Source organism: Artibeus jamaicensis, unplaced genomic scaffold (genome assembly GCF_021234435.1).
Source record: "Artibeus jamaicensis isolate MK-2021 breed Jamaican fruit bat unplaced genomic scaffold, CSHL_Jam_final scaffold_461, whole genome shotgun sequence".
Classification (NCBI taxonomy): Eukaryota; Metazoa; Chordata; class Mammalia; order Chiroptera; family Phyllostomidae; genus Artibeus; species Artibeus jamaicensis.
The window spans coordinates 7,843,841-7,856,300 of NW_026522045.1; the positions used below are offsets into that span (position 1 = coordinate 7,843,841).

Consider the following 12,460-nt stretch of genomic DNA (forward strand, 5'->3'; position numbering starts at 1 on the left):
TTGTTCTGTTTTTTTTTATTTGAGATATATTTCTTTGTATCTTCATTTTGGCAACCTCCTTGTGTTTGTTTCTATGTATTAGGTGGAAGTGCTTTGACTCCCAGTCTTGGTAGTGTGGCCTAATGTAGCAGGAGTCCTGTAGAGTACAGTGGCACAGCCTTCCTGACCACCCAAGTTGCTTACTTGTAGTATGCCCCACAAGCTGTGTACATCCTCCTCTTATAGGTGAGCCTTGATTGCTCTTGGCACATCACTGGGAGGGATTTACTCCCAGGCTGATAAGCTCCAAGAACTGGCTGTGATTCTCTGACCACTGTGTAAAGTCAGCTGTGCAGGTGCCCACCTTCCCCATCAGGACTTACTTCTGCATGGCACTGATAGCCACTGAGTTCTCCCCTTGAGTACATCACTTCTGGAGGTTTGTTGGGAACCACCCTTCCTGGTTTCAATAGCTGTAACCCCCCATGACTAAGGCTGAGTACAGAGACCTTGGGACCATAAGCCACTAAGGAAACAAAGCTTATCTCCCTGGCAGGGATGCCACCTCTGCTCCTTTTACTTCATTCTGCCTTGCTCTGGGTAGATGATTGACTAGCCAATGATGGGAAAGATTTCTCAAGGGAGGAATGACTTAAGACAGGCATGGTCATGAAAGGGCCCTCAGGGAAGGACTTTGGGGGGGCTATAGTAAAACAGGGTGATGGACCCTTGCCCCTCAGCTTTGACATGCCCTGAGTTCACATTCTGTCTGTAAGAAGTCTCCTAATTTCTTGACTGCCTTACTTCCCCTGCCTAACTTAAGCCTGAAACAATGATAGATGGTTGTGCAACTTTGGCCAGAAACAGGCAGTTCTCTGGGGTTGATCAGGCCTAAGAAAGGATACATAAAATCCTGTGAAATCTGCTTTGCCAAGAATGCCCTCAGTTTTCTGATAAGTGTCCAAGCATAAAGTGAGTTTGTTCCCCAAAATTGTATAGCCCTTTAGCTAACTGACCCTGACTCAGAATAAGCCCTCAGAGTTCTTTGAATGTTACCTATTGTTTGATCATTACTGCCTCACAATAATTGGTGAGCTTTACCTGTATTCCTGTGCAAATTGAACCCATTAAAACCCCATTGAGGAAAAGCCTCATGGCCCTTCACCTTTGAGAGATCTGCCATCTTTCCTTACCAAGCAGATCATGTCTTGGTAGACTTATTCTCATTCATGGCAGACCCCCCACAGAGGTTGTTGAGTGGTGGTGCCTTGATATGAACTGAAGATGTTCACCATTTGCACTGGTCTGGGAACTCTCTGGAGATACAGGCTAAGGTCAGTTGCCACATAATTTCTGCCTGGGGTGACCTGACATGAGTTACAAAGCGATCTGCAGATGGCTGCTACTTTCACTGAGCTTGAAGGTGCCCAGGTGAGGCCAAGCTGCAAACCAAGGCTGGCTGTTGATAGTGCCAGGCCTATGACCACTTAGCAAGATGTATGGGGCATGCTGAGGCCAGATACTTCTTATTTGAAAGATATTAAGGAAGTCTGAAGAGTGAGCCTGGACAGGCAATTCATATTCAAAAGCAACTGGAAATATCTTAAATGGGTCCAAAAGTTGGGTGGGGTGGTGCCTTATGGAATCACCATGTTGGGGCAAAAAGTGTGAGCCAGGTTGGCAGAGTTTCAGATACAGCATCCACCTGCTGGCTCTGTTTGGGGAGGGTTCATCAAAGGAACAATAGCCTCTTACAGTGTTTCTGCCCAGGAGAGAGCTTCCTCCAGCCCCAGCCCCATCCCTTGCCCTGATGCTGGACAATTCAGTTCCTCCTCATATATCTTGGTTGCCTTTTGAGCTGCTGCCCTGGCACTGGAACTCAGAGGGAATGAGTCTGAGTAAGCCCTTTAAGAGCAGCTTCCTGGGACTCCAGTGGCCCTCTGTTTTCCTCAGATTTTTCTCCCTGACACCGTTTTCCTCAATGTTCCCCACTAGTTTTTACAGAAGTTATGGAGACATCTCTTCTTGGCACTGGAACCCTGAGCTAGGGGGCCTCACTTCTCCAGGGGATCTTCTGCAGCCCACATATCCCTCCCAATTTTTAATTTGCCACTTGTGATTATGGTAGCAGCCCATTCTTCATCTCCACCCTTCCTACCAGTCTCTATGTGGCTTCTTATTTAATTTCCTAGTTGTGGGACTTTCATTCAGCCAGATTTCAGGCAGTTCTGCATGATAATTGTTCTTTAGTGTAGTTGTAACTTTTATTTCTCACCTACATTCTATTCGAGGGCTGATCTCATGACCACACCTATTTAAAAAAATTCTGCAAAATGTGTGGCTGAGCACAAATATATCCAGATACTATTGAAGAAGGGGTTTAGATTATGGTGGATAGCTACCTCTCTCTGCCACTGATTATTTATAATGGGTTGAGCACCAATAATATCACATACTGACTCAATTTATTCATTGAAACTTATCAATAGTCAATTTTTTGAAAAGTAATTTAATTCAATGGATCATCTAAAAGATTTTGTAATTTTTTCTATGAATTTTATGCAATGAACATTTTGACTTCAGTATTGCTTCTGTATGCAAAATATGAAGAAGCGTTTTGGCTTTTGGTTGCTGTATGTGAATGAATGTTGCCTGATTATTTTAATAATCAAATCATTGGTAAAAACAAGAAATACACATGAAGAAACACATATTTCTTTTCTAAACATTTATATGCCTATTGTCTATCTAATTACCTATCACATGGAATAACTGATCAAATGCAAGCAGTATCAAAGTGTCACATTCATTGACACACTCAAGAAAAGAGCTTTTTGAACTAAATAATGATTGTTTAATATGTTGCTTTTTAAAAATCCTCACCTTAGGACATGCACATTGATTTTGGAGAGAGGGGATGGGAGGAAGAGAAAAATATTGACGTGAGAAACTTTGATCAGTTGCCTCTTGTACACACCCAGACAGGGATTGAACCCGCAACCTAGGCATGTGCCCTGACTGGGAATCAAGCATGTGACCTTTTGGTTTATGGGACAATACTCCAACCAACTGAGTCATACTGGCCAGGGCAATATATTGATTTTTTTAAAAAATAAAGAACCTGCTTCATTTCTTGTTTTATTTTCACCCAAGAACTTGCTTATTGATTTCACAGAGAGGGGAAGGAAGGGAGTAAGGGAAAAACATTGATGTGGAGAGAAACATCAACTGGTTTCCTCCTGTTTGTGCCCTGACCAGGGATCGAACATGCAAACTAAGCCTGTGCCCTAACCTGAACTGAAATTCATGACCATCTGGTTTATGGGAAAACACTCCAAGCAGCTGAACCACATTGGCCAGGGCTAGTCTGTTTCTTAATAAGGTAGAAATTTTAAATGTATTTTTCTCTATTGCTAAAAAACAATGGTTATATGAAGCATCTAGACCTGCTGGATAATTTCTTGATAAGAGATAGATTTTAATCAGCTTAGAATATCCACATTTATGTGAATTGTGTGGATATATAAAAAGTTTGAAAAAAAAACAAAGTTCTTGGTTCATTAATTGTGTAGTATTGTCTTTAGTCATCAAATATTTATAGATATATGATCTCCTACCTTAAAACCATACATGGTCTCCTTTGTACCCTCATAAGCCTTTAGTATAATGCCTAGGTCATTTATTGTATGGACTTTCTTTTTAGTTATTAGTTTATTTAAGATCTACAAGGCAGTAAGCCAATTGAAGATGAGACCGTTTCATTAATTGGTGTATAGCAAATTTATAATATGATAAGAATTCAATAAATAATTGTTCAAATGAATCTGAATTGAGTTTCTGCAGTGCAACTTTTTTCTTTTTTTAATTTATTTTTTATTGATTATGCCATTACAGTTTTCTATCCCCCCCCCTTTATTCCCCTCTACCCTAACGCCCGTCCCCACCATTACCACCATTTAGTTTATGACCATGTGTCTCAAGTTCTTTAGATTCTAAATTTCCAATACTATTCTTCCCCCCCTTCTATTTTCTATCTACTGTCTATGCTACTTATTTTCTGTACCTTCTCCCCCCTTCTCCTCCTCCCACTCCCCTCTTGCTAACCCTCCTTGAGATCTTCATTTCTATGTTTCCACTCCTGATCTAGCTGTCTTTTAGTTTGCTTTCGTTTTAGGTATGGTTGTTAATAACTGTGAGTTTGTTGTCCTTTCACTGTTCATGTTTTTTTTAACTTCTTCTTCTTAGATAAGTCCCTTTAAGATTTCATATAATAAGGGCTTGGTGATGATGAACTCCTGGAATTTGATCTTATCTGAGAAGCACTTTATCTATCCTTCCATTCTAAATGAAAGTTTTGCTGGATAGAGCAATCTTGGTTGTAGGTCTTTGGATTTCATGACTGGGAATACCTCTTTCCAGCCCCTTCTTGCCTGGAAGGTCTCTTTTGAGAAATCTGCTGACAGTCTGATGGGGACTCCTTTGTAGGTGACTGTCCCCTTATCTCTTGCTGCTTCTAGGATTCTCTCTTTCATTTGAATCTTGGCTAATGTAATGATGATGTGCCTTGGTGTGTTTCTTCTTGGGTCCAACTTCTTTTGGACTCTCTGAGCTTCCTGGATTTCCTGGAAGTCTATTGTCTTTGCCAGATTGGGGTTGGGGAAATTCTCCTTTATTATTTGTTCAAATAAGTTTTCCATTGGTGGCTGTTCCTTTCCCCCTTCTGGTAGCCCTATAATTCGGATGTTGGAGCATTTAAAGATGTCCTGGAGGTTCCTGAGACTCTCCTCATTTTTTTGAATTCTTGCTTCTTGACTCTTTTCTGTTTGGCCATTATTTGCTTTCTTCTGGTCCACTCCATTGATTTGAGTCCCAGTTTCCTTTTCATTGCTATTGGTTTCCTGTGCAATTCCATTCATTTCAATTAGTTTTGCCTTCATATATTTGCCTAATTTGTGGCTATAACCAACCAGTTCTGTAAGGATCCTGATCACCAGTGTTTTAAACTGTGCGTCTGAGAGTTTTGCTATTTCTTCATCACTTAGATTTATAGGCTCTGAGGCTTTGAGATCTTCTTGAGCCATTTTTGGTCTGTTTTGGCACCTTAAGTATGAGGAGGGGCGCCTTGGACTCCCAGGTCGCTGGGTTGTGAGGCTATATGTGGGGGCGTGGTCAGAGTGGGGAAATGGTGGCACCCTCTGCTGTTTCGCGCCTCTGGGTGAGGAGCAGAGTCTTAGGTGGTTCACCAGGGCAGGGCCACTTAGGTCGCTGGGTTATGATGCTGTATGTGGAGGTGGGGTCAGAGCGGAGAAATGGTGATGCCCTCCGCTGCCGCTCACCACTGGGGCTGCTGGCTCTCGTCCAATCGCCCACTCCCTCACTTGTCTATCAATACACGAATGGGTGACCACAGTCAACCCACAGCCCTGCTCCCTTGCTGTTTCCTCGTGGTCGCTTGCTGAGTTGCCCACCAGGTCTAACCCTGTACCTGGATTCCGCGCACCTGAGTCCATCTGACCGAGTTTTCCTGTGCTACCCTGCTCCACCAGCTGCTGGTTTTGCCCCTCTTACCGGTCAGGCTGAAGGATTTGTTGTTATCAGACTTCCAAAAAGTTCAATTTTCTGGTTTCTGGCTGTGTTTTCTCTTGCTAATATTTAATTGTCTCTAACCTTGGTTGTGTGAGGAAGGACAGAGTCTCCACCTATGCCTCCATCCTGGCCGAAGAGTTTCTACACTGCATCTTGATGCAAGACACAATTCAGGGGGGAAATGAGATATATGAGCATACTAGTAAAAGTGGGAAATATCAGAAACAAGTTGTTTTGAAAGGTATTCATTTTTTTATTTAGTTATTTTTCAATTACAGTTTTTTGTCTATTTTTCCCATCCTAGCCCACCCCGTCCCGTGCTACCCAGCTCCCTCCCATTTCCACCTCCCTTAGTTCCCGCATCTGTGTCCATCATAATTGTTCCTCCAAATCCCTCCCACTTTTCCCCCTTAAATTCCCTTCCCTCTCCCCTCTGGTCACTGCCCTCTTGTTCTCCATTTCAGTGTCTTTGTTTTTATTCTGCTTGCTTGATTGTTTTGTTCTTTAGCTTCCTGTTAAAGGCGAGATCATATGGTATTTGTCTTTCAACACCTGGCCTATTTCACTCAGCATAATGCTTTCCACTTCCATCCATGTTGTTGCAAAGGGTAGGAGATCCTTCTTTCTCTCTGCTGCATAGAATTCCATTGTGTATATGTACCAAAATTTTTTGATCCATTCATTTACTGACGGCCACCTAGGTTGCTTACAGCACTTGGCTATTGTAAATTGTGCTGCTATGAATATTGGGGTGCATAGGTTCTTTGATATTGATGTTTTAGGATTCTCAGGATATAATCCGAGCAGTGGAATTGCTGGGTCATAAGGCAGGTCAATTTTTATTTTTCTGAGAAAATTCCATACTGGTTTCCATAATGGTTTTACCAGTCTGCAATCCCACCAACAATGAACTAAGGACCCCTTTTCGCCACAACCTCTGCAACATTTGTTGTTTGTTGCTTTGTTTATGATAGCCATCCTGACTGGTGTAAAGTGGTATCTCATTGTGGTTTTAATTTGCACCTCTCTGATAGCTCACGATATTGAGCATCTCTTCATGTGTCTCTGGATATTCTGTATGTCCTCTTTGGAGAAGTGTCTGTTCAAGTCCTTTTCCCATTTTTTAATTGGGTTAGATGTCTTCCTAGAGTGGAGTCATGTAAGTTCTTTGTATATTTTTGAGATAAAACCTTTGTCTGAGGTATCATTGGCAAATATGTTTTCCCATACAGTTGGTTGTCTTTTTAATTTAATATTGTTTTCTCTAGCCATTCAGAAGCTTTTTATTTTGATGAGATCCCATTTGTTTATTCTTTCCTTTATATTCCTTGGTCTACGGGACATATCAGTAAAAACGTTGCTGCGTGGAATATCTGAGATTTTCTTGCCAAAGTTCTCTAGGATTTTAATGGTGTCATGGCTTATATTTAAGTCTTTTATCCACCTTAAATTTATTTTGGTGTATGGTGTAAGTTTGTGCTCAAGTTTCATTTTTTTGCACGTAGCTGTCCAGTTCTCCCAACACCATTTGCTGAAGAGGCTATCTTTACTCCATTTTATGTTACTGCCCCCTTTGTCGAATATTGATTGTGGAGAGTTAGGTTGATTTCTGGGCTCTCTGTTCTGTTCCATGGGTCTATGTGCCTGTTTTTTTGCCAGTACCAGGCTGTTTTGATTACAGTGGCCTTGTAATACAGTTTGATATCAGGTATTGGGATCCCTCCTACTTTGTTCTTCTTTCTCAAAATTGCAGCCGCTATTCGGGCTCATTTATGATTCCATATAAATTTTTGAAGTGTTTGTTCTATGTCTGTGAAATATGCCATTGGTACTTTAATAGGTATTGCATTGAATCTATATATCGCTTTGGGTACTATGGACATTTTGATGATGTTAATTCTTCCAATCCATGAACAAGGTAAACGTTTCCATTTGTTTGTGTCTTCCCTGATTTCTTTCTTCAGTGCTGTGTAGTTTTCTGCATACAGATCCTTTACCTCCTTGGTTAGGTTTATTCCCAGATATTTTATTTCTCTTTTTGCTATATCAAATGGGATTTTTTCCTTGATTTCTGCTTCTGCTGATTCATTGTTAGTATACAAAAATGCCTTTCATTTCTGGATATTGACTTTTTATCCTGCTGTTTTGCCAAATTCATTAATTAGTTCGTGCAGTTTTTTGGTGGAGTCTATACAATTTTCCATGTACATTATCATGCCATCTGCAAATAGTGACAGTTTTGTTTCCTTCTTTCGTATTTGAATGCCTTTTATTTCCTTTTCTTGCCTTATCGCTGTGGATAAAATTTCCAAAACTGTATTGAATAGAAGGGGTGAAAGTGAATATCCTTGTCTTGTTTCTGATCTTAGTGGATAAGCTTTTAGTTTTTTCCCATTGAGTATGATGTTGGCTGTCGGTAGCTCATATATGGCCTTTATTACATACAGGAATGCTCCCTCCTCTGTTCTTACTTTGCTGAGTGTTTTTATCATAAAAGGGTATTGTACCTTATCAAAAGCTTTTTCCGCATCTATTGATAGGATCATGTGGTTTTTGTCTTTGCTTTTGTTTACGTGATATAGTACATTTCCTGATTTGTGAATATTGAACCATCCTTGCATCCCTGGGATGAATCCCACTTGGTTATGGTGTATGATCTTTTGAAAATATACTTGGATTCGATTTTCAAATATATACTTGAGAATTTTAGCATCTGTGTTCATCAATGATATTGGCCTGAAGTTCCCTTTCTTTGTTGTGTCTCTATCTGGTTTTGGAATTAGGATGATGCTGGCTTCATAAAAAGAATTTGGGAGTTTTCCATCCTTCTGGATTTTTTGGAATAGTCTGTGGAGAATAGGGGTTAGCTCTTCTTAAATGCTTTATAGAATTCTCCTCAAACCGTCTGATCTAGGGCTTTTGTGTGATGGGATTTTTTTGATTACTGCCTCAATTTCTTTTGCTGTTATTGGTGTGTTCAGATTTTTTGTTCCTTTTTTTTGAGTTTTGGAAGATTATATTTTTCTAGAAATGTGTCCATTTCCCCTTGGTTTTCAAATTTCTTGGCATACATTTCTTCATAGTAATTTCTTACAATCCCTTCTGTTTCTGTGGTATCAGTTGCAATATCTCCTCTTTCATTTCTGATTGTGTTTACTTGAGTTATCTCTCTTCTTTTCTTGATGAGCCTACTTAAAGGCTTGTCTATTTTGTTTATCTTTTTAAAGACCAACTCCTGGATTTTTTGATCCTTAGGGTTGTGCTTTTTGTCTCTATGTCATTTAGTTCTGCTCTAATCTTGGTTATTTCCTTCCTTCTGCTTACTCTGGGCTGTCTTTGTTGTTGTTCCTTGAGTTCTTGCAGGCATAGGGTTAGGTTGTTTGTTTGAAATGTTTCTATCTTCTTTAGGTATACCTGTATTGCTATAAACTTTCCTCTCAGGACTGCCCTCACTATTTCCCATAAGTTTTGGGTTGTTGTGAGTTCATTTTCTATTTTTTTCCAGAATCCTTTTGACTTCTTCCCTAATTTAATTTTTCACACATTTGTTGTTTAATAGCATACCATTCAGTCTCCATGATTTTCGGTGCTTTGGGTTTTTTCCTTTGGGGTTGGTTTCCCATTTCAGTCCCTTGTGCTCAGAGAAAATGCTTGGTATGATTTCAATTTTCTTGAATTTGTTGAGGCTTGTTTTGTGTCCTATCATGTGGTTTATTTTTGAAAATGTTCCATGTGCATTTGAAAAGAATGTGTATTTTGCTATTTTGGGATGAAGGGCTCTGTATATATCAGTAAAGTCCATTTCATCAAGGGTGTTGTTTAATGCCACAATATCTTTGTTGATATTTTGTTTGGAAGATCTGTCCATTTTTGATAGTGGGGTGTTAAAATCCCCTACTATAATTGTGTTGCTGTTAATATCTTTCTTGAAGTCCTCTAAGAGTTTCTTGGTATATTTGGGTGCCCCTATGTTTGGTGCACATATATTTACGATGTTAATGTCTTCTTGGTGGATTCTTTTCTTGAGTATAATGAAGTGACCTTCTGGGTCTCTCTTTATGGACCTCTTTTTGAAGTCTATTTTGTGTGGTATGAGAATTGCTGCCCCAGCTTTTTTTTCTTGTCCATTTGCTAGGTAAATTTGTTTCCAGCCTTTCACTTTTAGTCTGTGCAGGTCTTGTCTCCTGAGGTGGGTCTCCTGTAGGCAGCATATGTGACGGTCATGGTTTCTTATCCATTCATCTATTCTGTGTCTTTTGATTGCAGCATTTTATCCATTAACATTTAAGGTTACTATTGATAGGTACTTATTCATTACCATTTTTGTACCTGTGTTCCTCTCCATCTCCCTCTTTTCCTTCCTTTCCTTAAATCAGTCCTTTTAGCATTACTTGTAGAGCTGGTTTGGTGGAGGCGTATTCTTTTAAACTTCTTTTGTTTTGGAAGCTCTTTATTTGGCCTTGTATCTTTATTGCGAGCCTTGCTGGGTAAAGTAGGCTTGGTTGTAGGCCACTGGTTCTCATTACTTGGGATATTTCTTGACATTCTCTTCTTGCTTGGAGTGTTTCCATTGAGAAGTCAGTAGGTAACCTTGTTTGGGCTCCCTTGTATGTTACTTCTTTTTCCTCCCTTGCTGACTTTCAGATTCTCTCTTTGTGTTGGAATTTTGCCATTTTGATGATGATGTGTCTTCAAGTGGGCCTTCTTGGGTTTGTCTTGATTGGGACTCTTTGTGATTCTTGGATTTGTGTGACATTTTCTCTCATCAATTTAAGGAAATTTTCTTTCATTACTCTTTCAAATATGTTTTCTATCCCTTGTTCTTCTTCTTCTCCTTCTGGTATCCCCATTATTCAGATATTATTACGTTTCATATTATCTTGTATTTTTCTTAATCCCTCTTCATTGTTTCTCAGTTTCTTTTCATTTTCCTGCTCTTTTTGTGAGATGCTTTCTTCTTTGTCCTCCAACTCGCTAATCCTATCCCGTGCCTCATCAGTGCTACTTTTGAAACTTTCTACTGTATTCTTCAATTTGGAAATTGTATTCTTCATTTCGTCTTGCCCCTTGCTGATAGTTTCTATTTCTTTTTTCATGTTGATATAATTTTGGGTGAGATCATTGTAGTTCCCCTGTAGTTTCTGGTAGCTCGTTGTGAGCTCTTTGAACTTTGTGATAACCATTGCTTTTGAATTCAATATCTGATAGTTGATTAACTTCTTTTTTATCTAATATTCTTTCTGAAATTTCTGCTTTTTCTTTCATTTGGGAATTGTTTCTTTGTTTTCCCATTGTTTGTGAGACTCGTATTGTTTGCCTCAGCTTCTAAAATTGATCTGTTCTGACTCCCTGAGTTTATGGTGTGAACCTCTGTGGTATAATACCTGTGAATTTCAGTGGTGCAGACTCTTTCAGGTATCTTGATGTTCTCCGTTTCCACCTACTCCTTTGATTGTGTATGTGTAATCAGTTGGAGGGGGAGGCAAAATGGTTTATGACAACGGAAGAGTTCTTTATGATATTTACAGTCACAGCCTGTAGAGAGGAGATAGGCGATCTTTAGGCTATATATTGTGTTAACCGTATTCTTCAGCCCAACTTGCCACTTTTACGAGAGGATGGACAAAAGATAAGCCTCTTGTTGGGGAGGGAAAGCTTGTTAGTTGGTACTCGAAAGCAGTGAGGTTGCAGACGGTCAGATTTTGAGGTAAGGTGAGTGTAAGGAACAGTAAATAGGTGTAGTGTGTGAGCAAATAGAGTTAATCACTACAGTGGTAGAATTCAGGGACCTGTACAATAGGCTAAGATCCATGAGATGTGTTGTGGAGTATTTACTGTTGTATAGATCAGCTATTATTTACACTAATATTAGAGCAGCCCTCATATAACAAACTCTATGTGGTCTGTCTGAGTAGGGGGTATAAAGCTTTAGGTAGTGTCCTAATGGAAAACAAGTGGAGTGGAGTTTAGAGGATTAGCAAAGCACTATGTAGGAAAGGACGGGGGGAGCCTGTGTAATAATACAATATAACTACTCAAGACTGAGAAGGCTATACAGGAAAATGGAAGAATACAGAGATATTATTAAAATATAAAATAAGTGAAAATAATGAAAAAAATATGCAATACCTCGTGGCTTCTCTGCTATAGGAAGGTGAAATTTGTCTCTCTGTCTCTACTGTTGAGATGCCCCCTCTTTAGGTCCCATTCTAGTTCTTTCACAATTCCTCGTTTTTTGTGTCTCTTGTGGGTAAAAGAAAACGAAGCAACAAACAAACAAAAAGGCAGGAGAAGGGAAGCGAAAGTGATGAGTGTAAGAGGAAAGGAAGAAGGACTAAAACACGGAAAAAGAAAGGAGAGGAACAAAGTATAGAACGATAAAGCAGTAATAAAATTTAAAAAATATATAAGATTACTAAAGAAACACACAAAAAAGTTATTTAAAAAGGCGGGGGGAACCCCAAAAAACAAACAAACAACAAAAAAAACAATAACAACAACAACAGAGAAACCCTTCTCTTGTTCGTTTCAAACTTTCCAGACTGGTTTTTCTAGTTGCAGCAGGATCTCTCTTTGAGCTGGGGTGCCGGCGCAAGTGGGCGCACCGGCCAGGCTACCAGGTTGGGGTGTGGACTCCCACACATTCACCAAGCTGCTTGGGACCCACGGATTCTGGTAGGGTCCTTCCTAGTCCTGTGGAGAGACTCAACCATTTCTCCATCTGTGGACACTGGCCAGGTGAAACTGTCAAGATGCTTCCCAGTCCTGTGTTGGGGACTCAGAGGCTTCTGTGCCTGTGTGCACCCACCAAGCTGTCCAGGACCTGCGAAACCTGAAGGGCCCTTCCCAGTCCCATGGTGGCAGCTCAGAGGCCTCCTCTTTCCCCCTGTCTCGC

At 40.1% G+C, this 12,460-nt stretch overlaps 1 protein-coding gene across 1 annotated transcript in view; it reads left to right on the forward strand.

The window, feature by feature from the left end:
- TBC1D8B (TBC1 domain family member 8B) overlaps positions 1 to 12,460 on the forward strand; it is a 67,068-nt gene that overhangs the window by 39,170 nt on the left and 15,438 nt on the right. Inside the window, 1 exon segment of the mRNA XM_053657473.1 lies at positions 2,541 to 2,656. Coding sequence (XP_053513448.1) covers positions 2,541 to 2,656 — 116 coding nt within the window.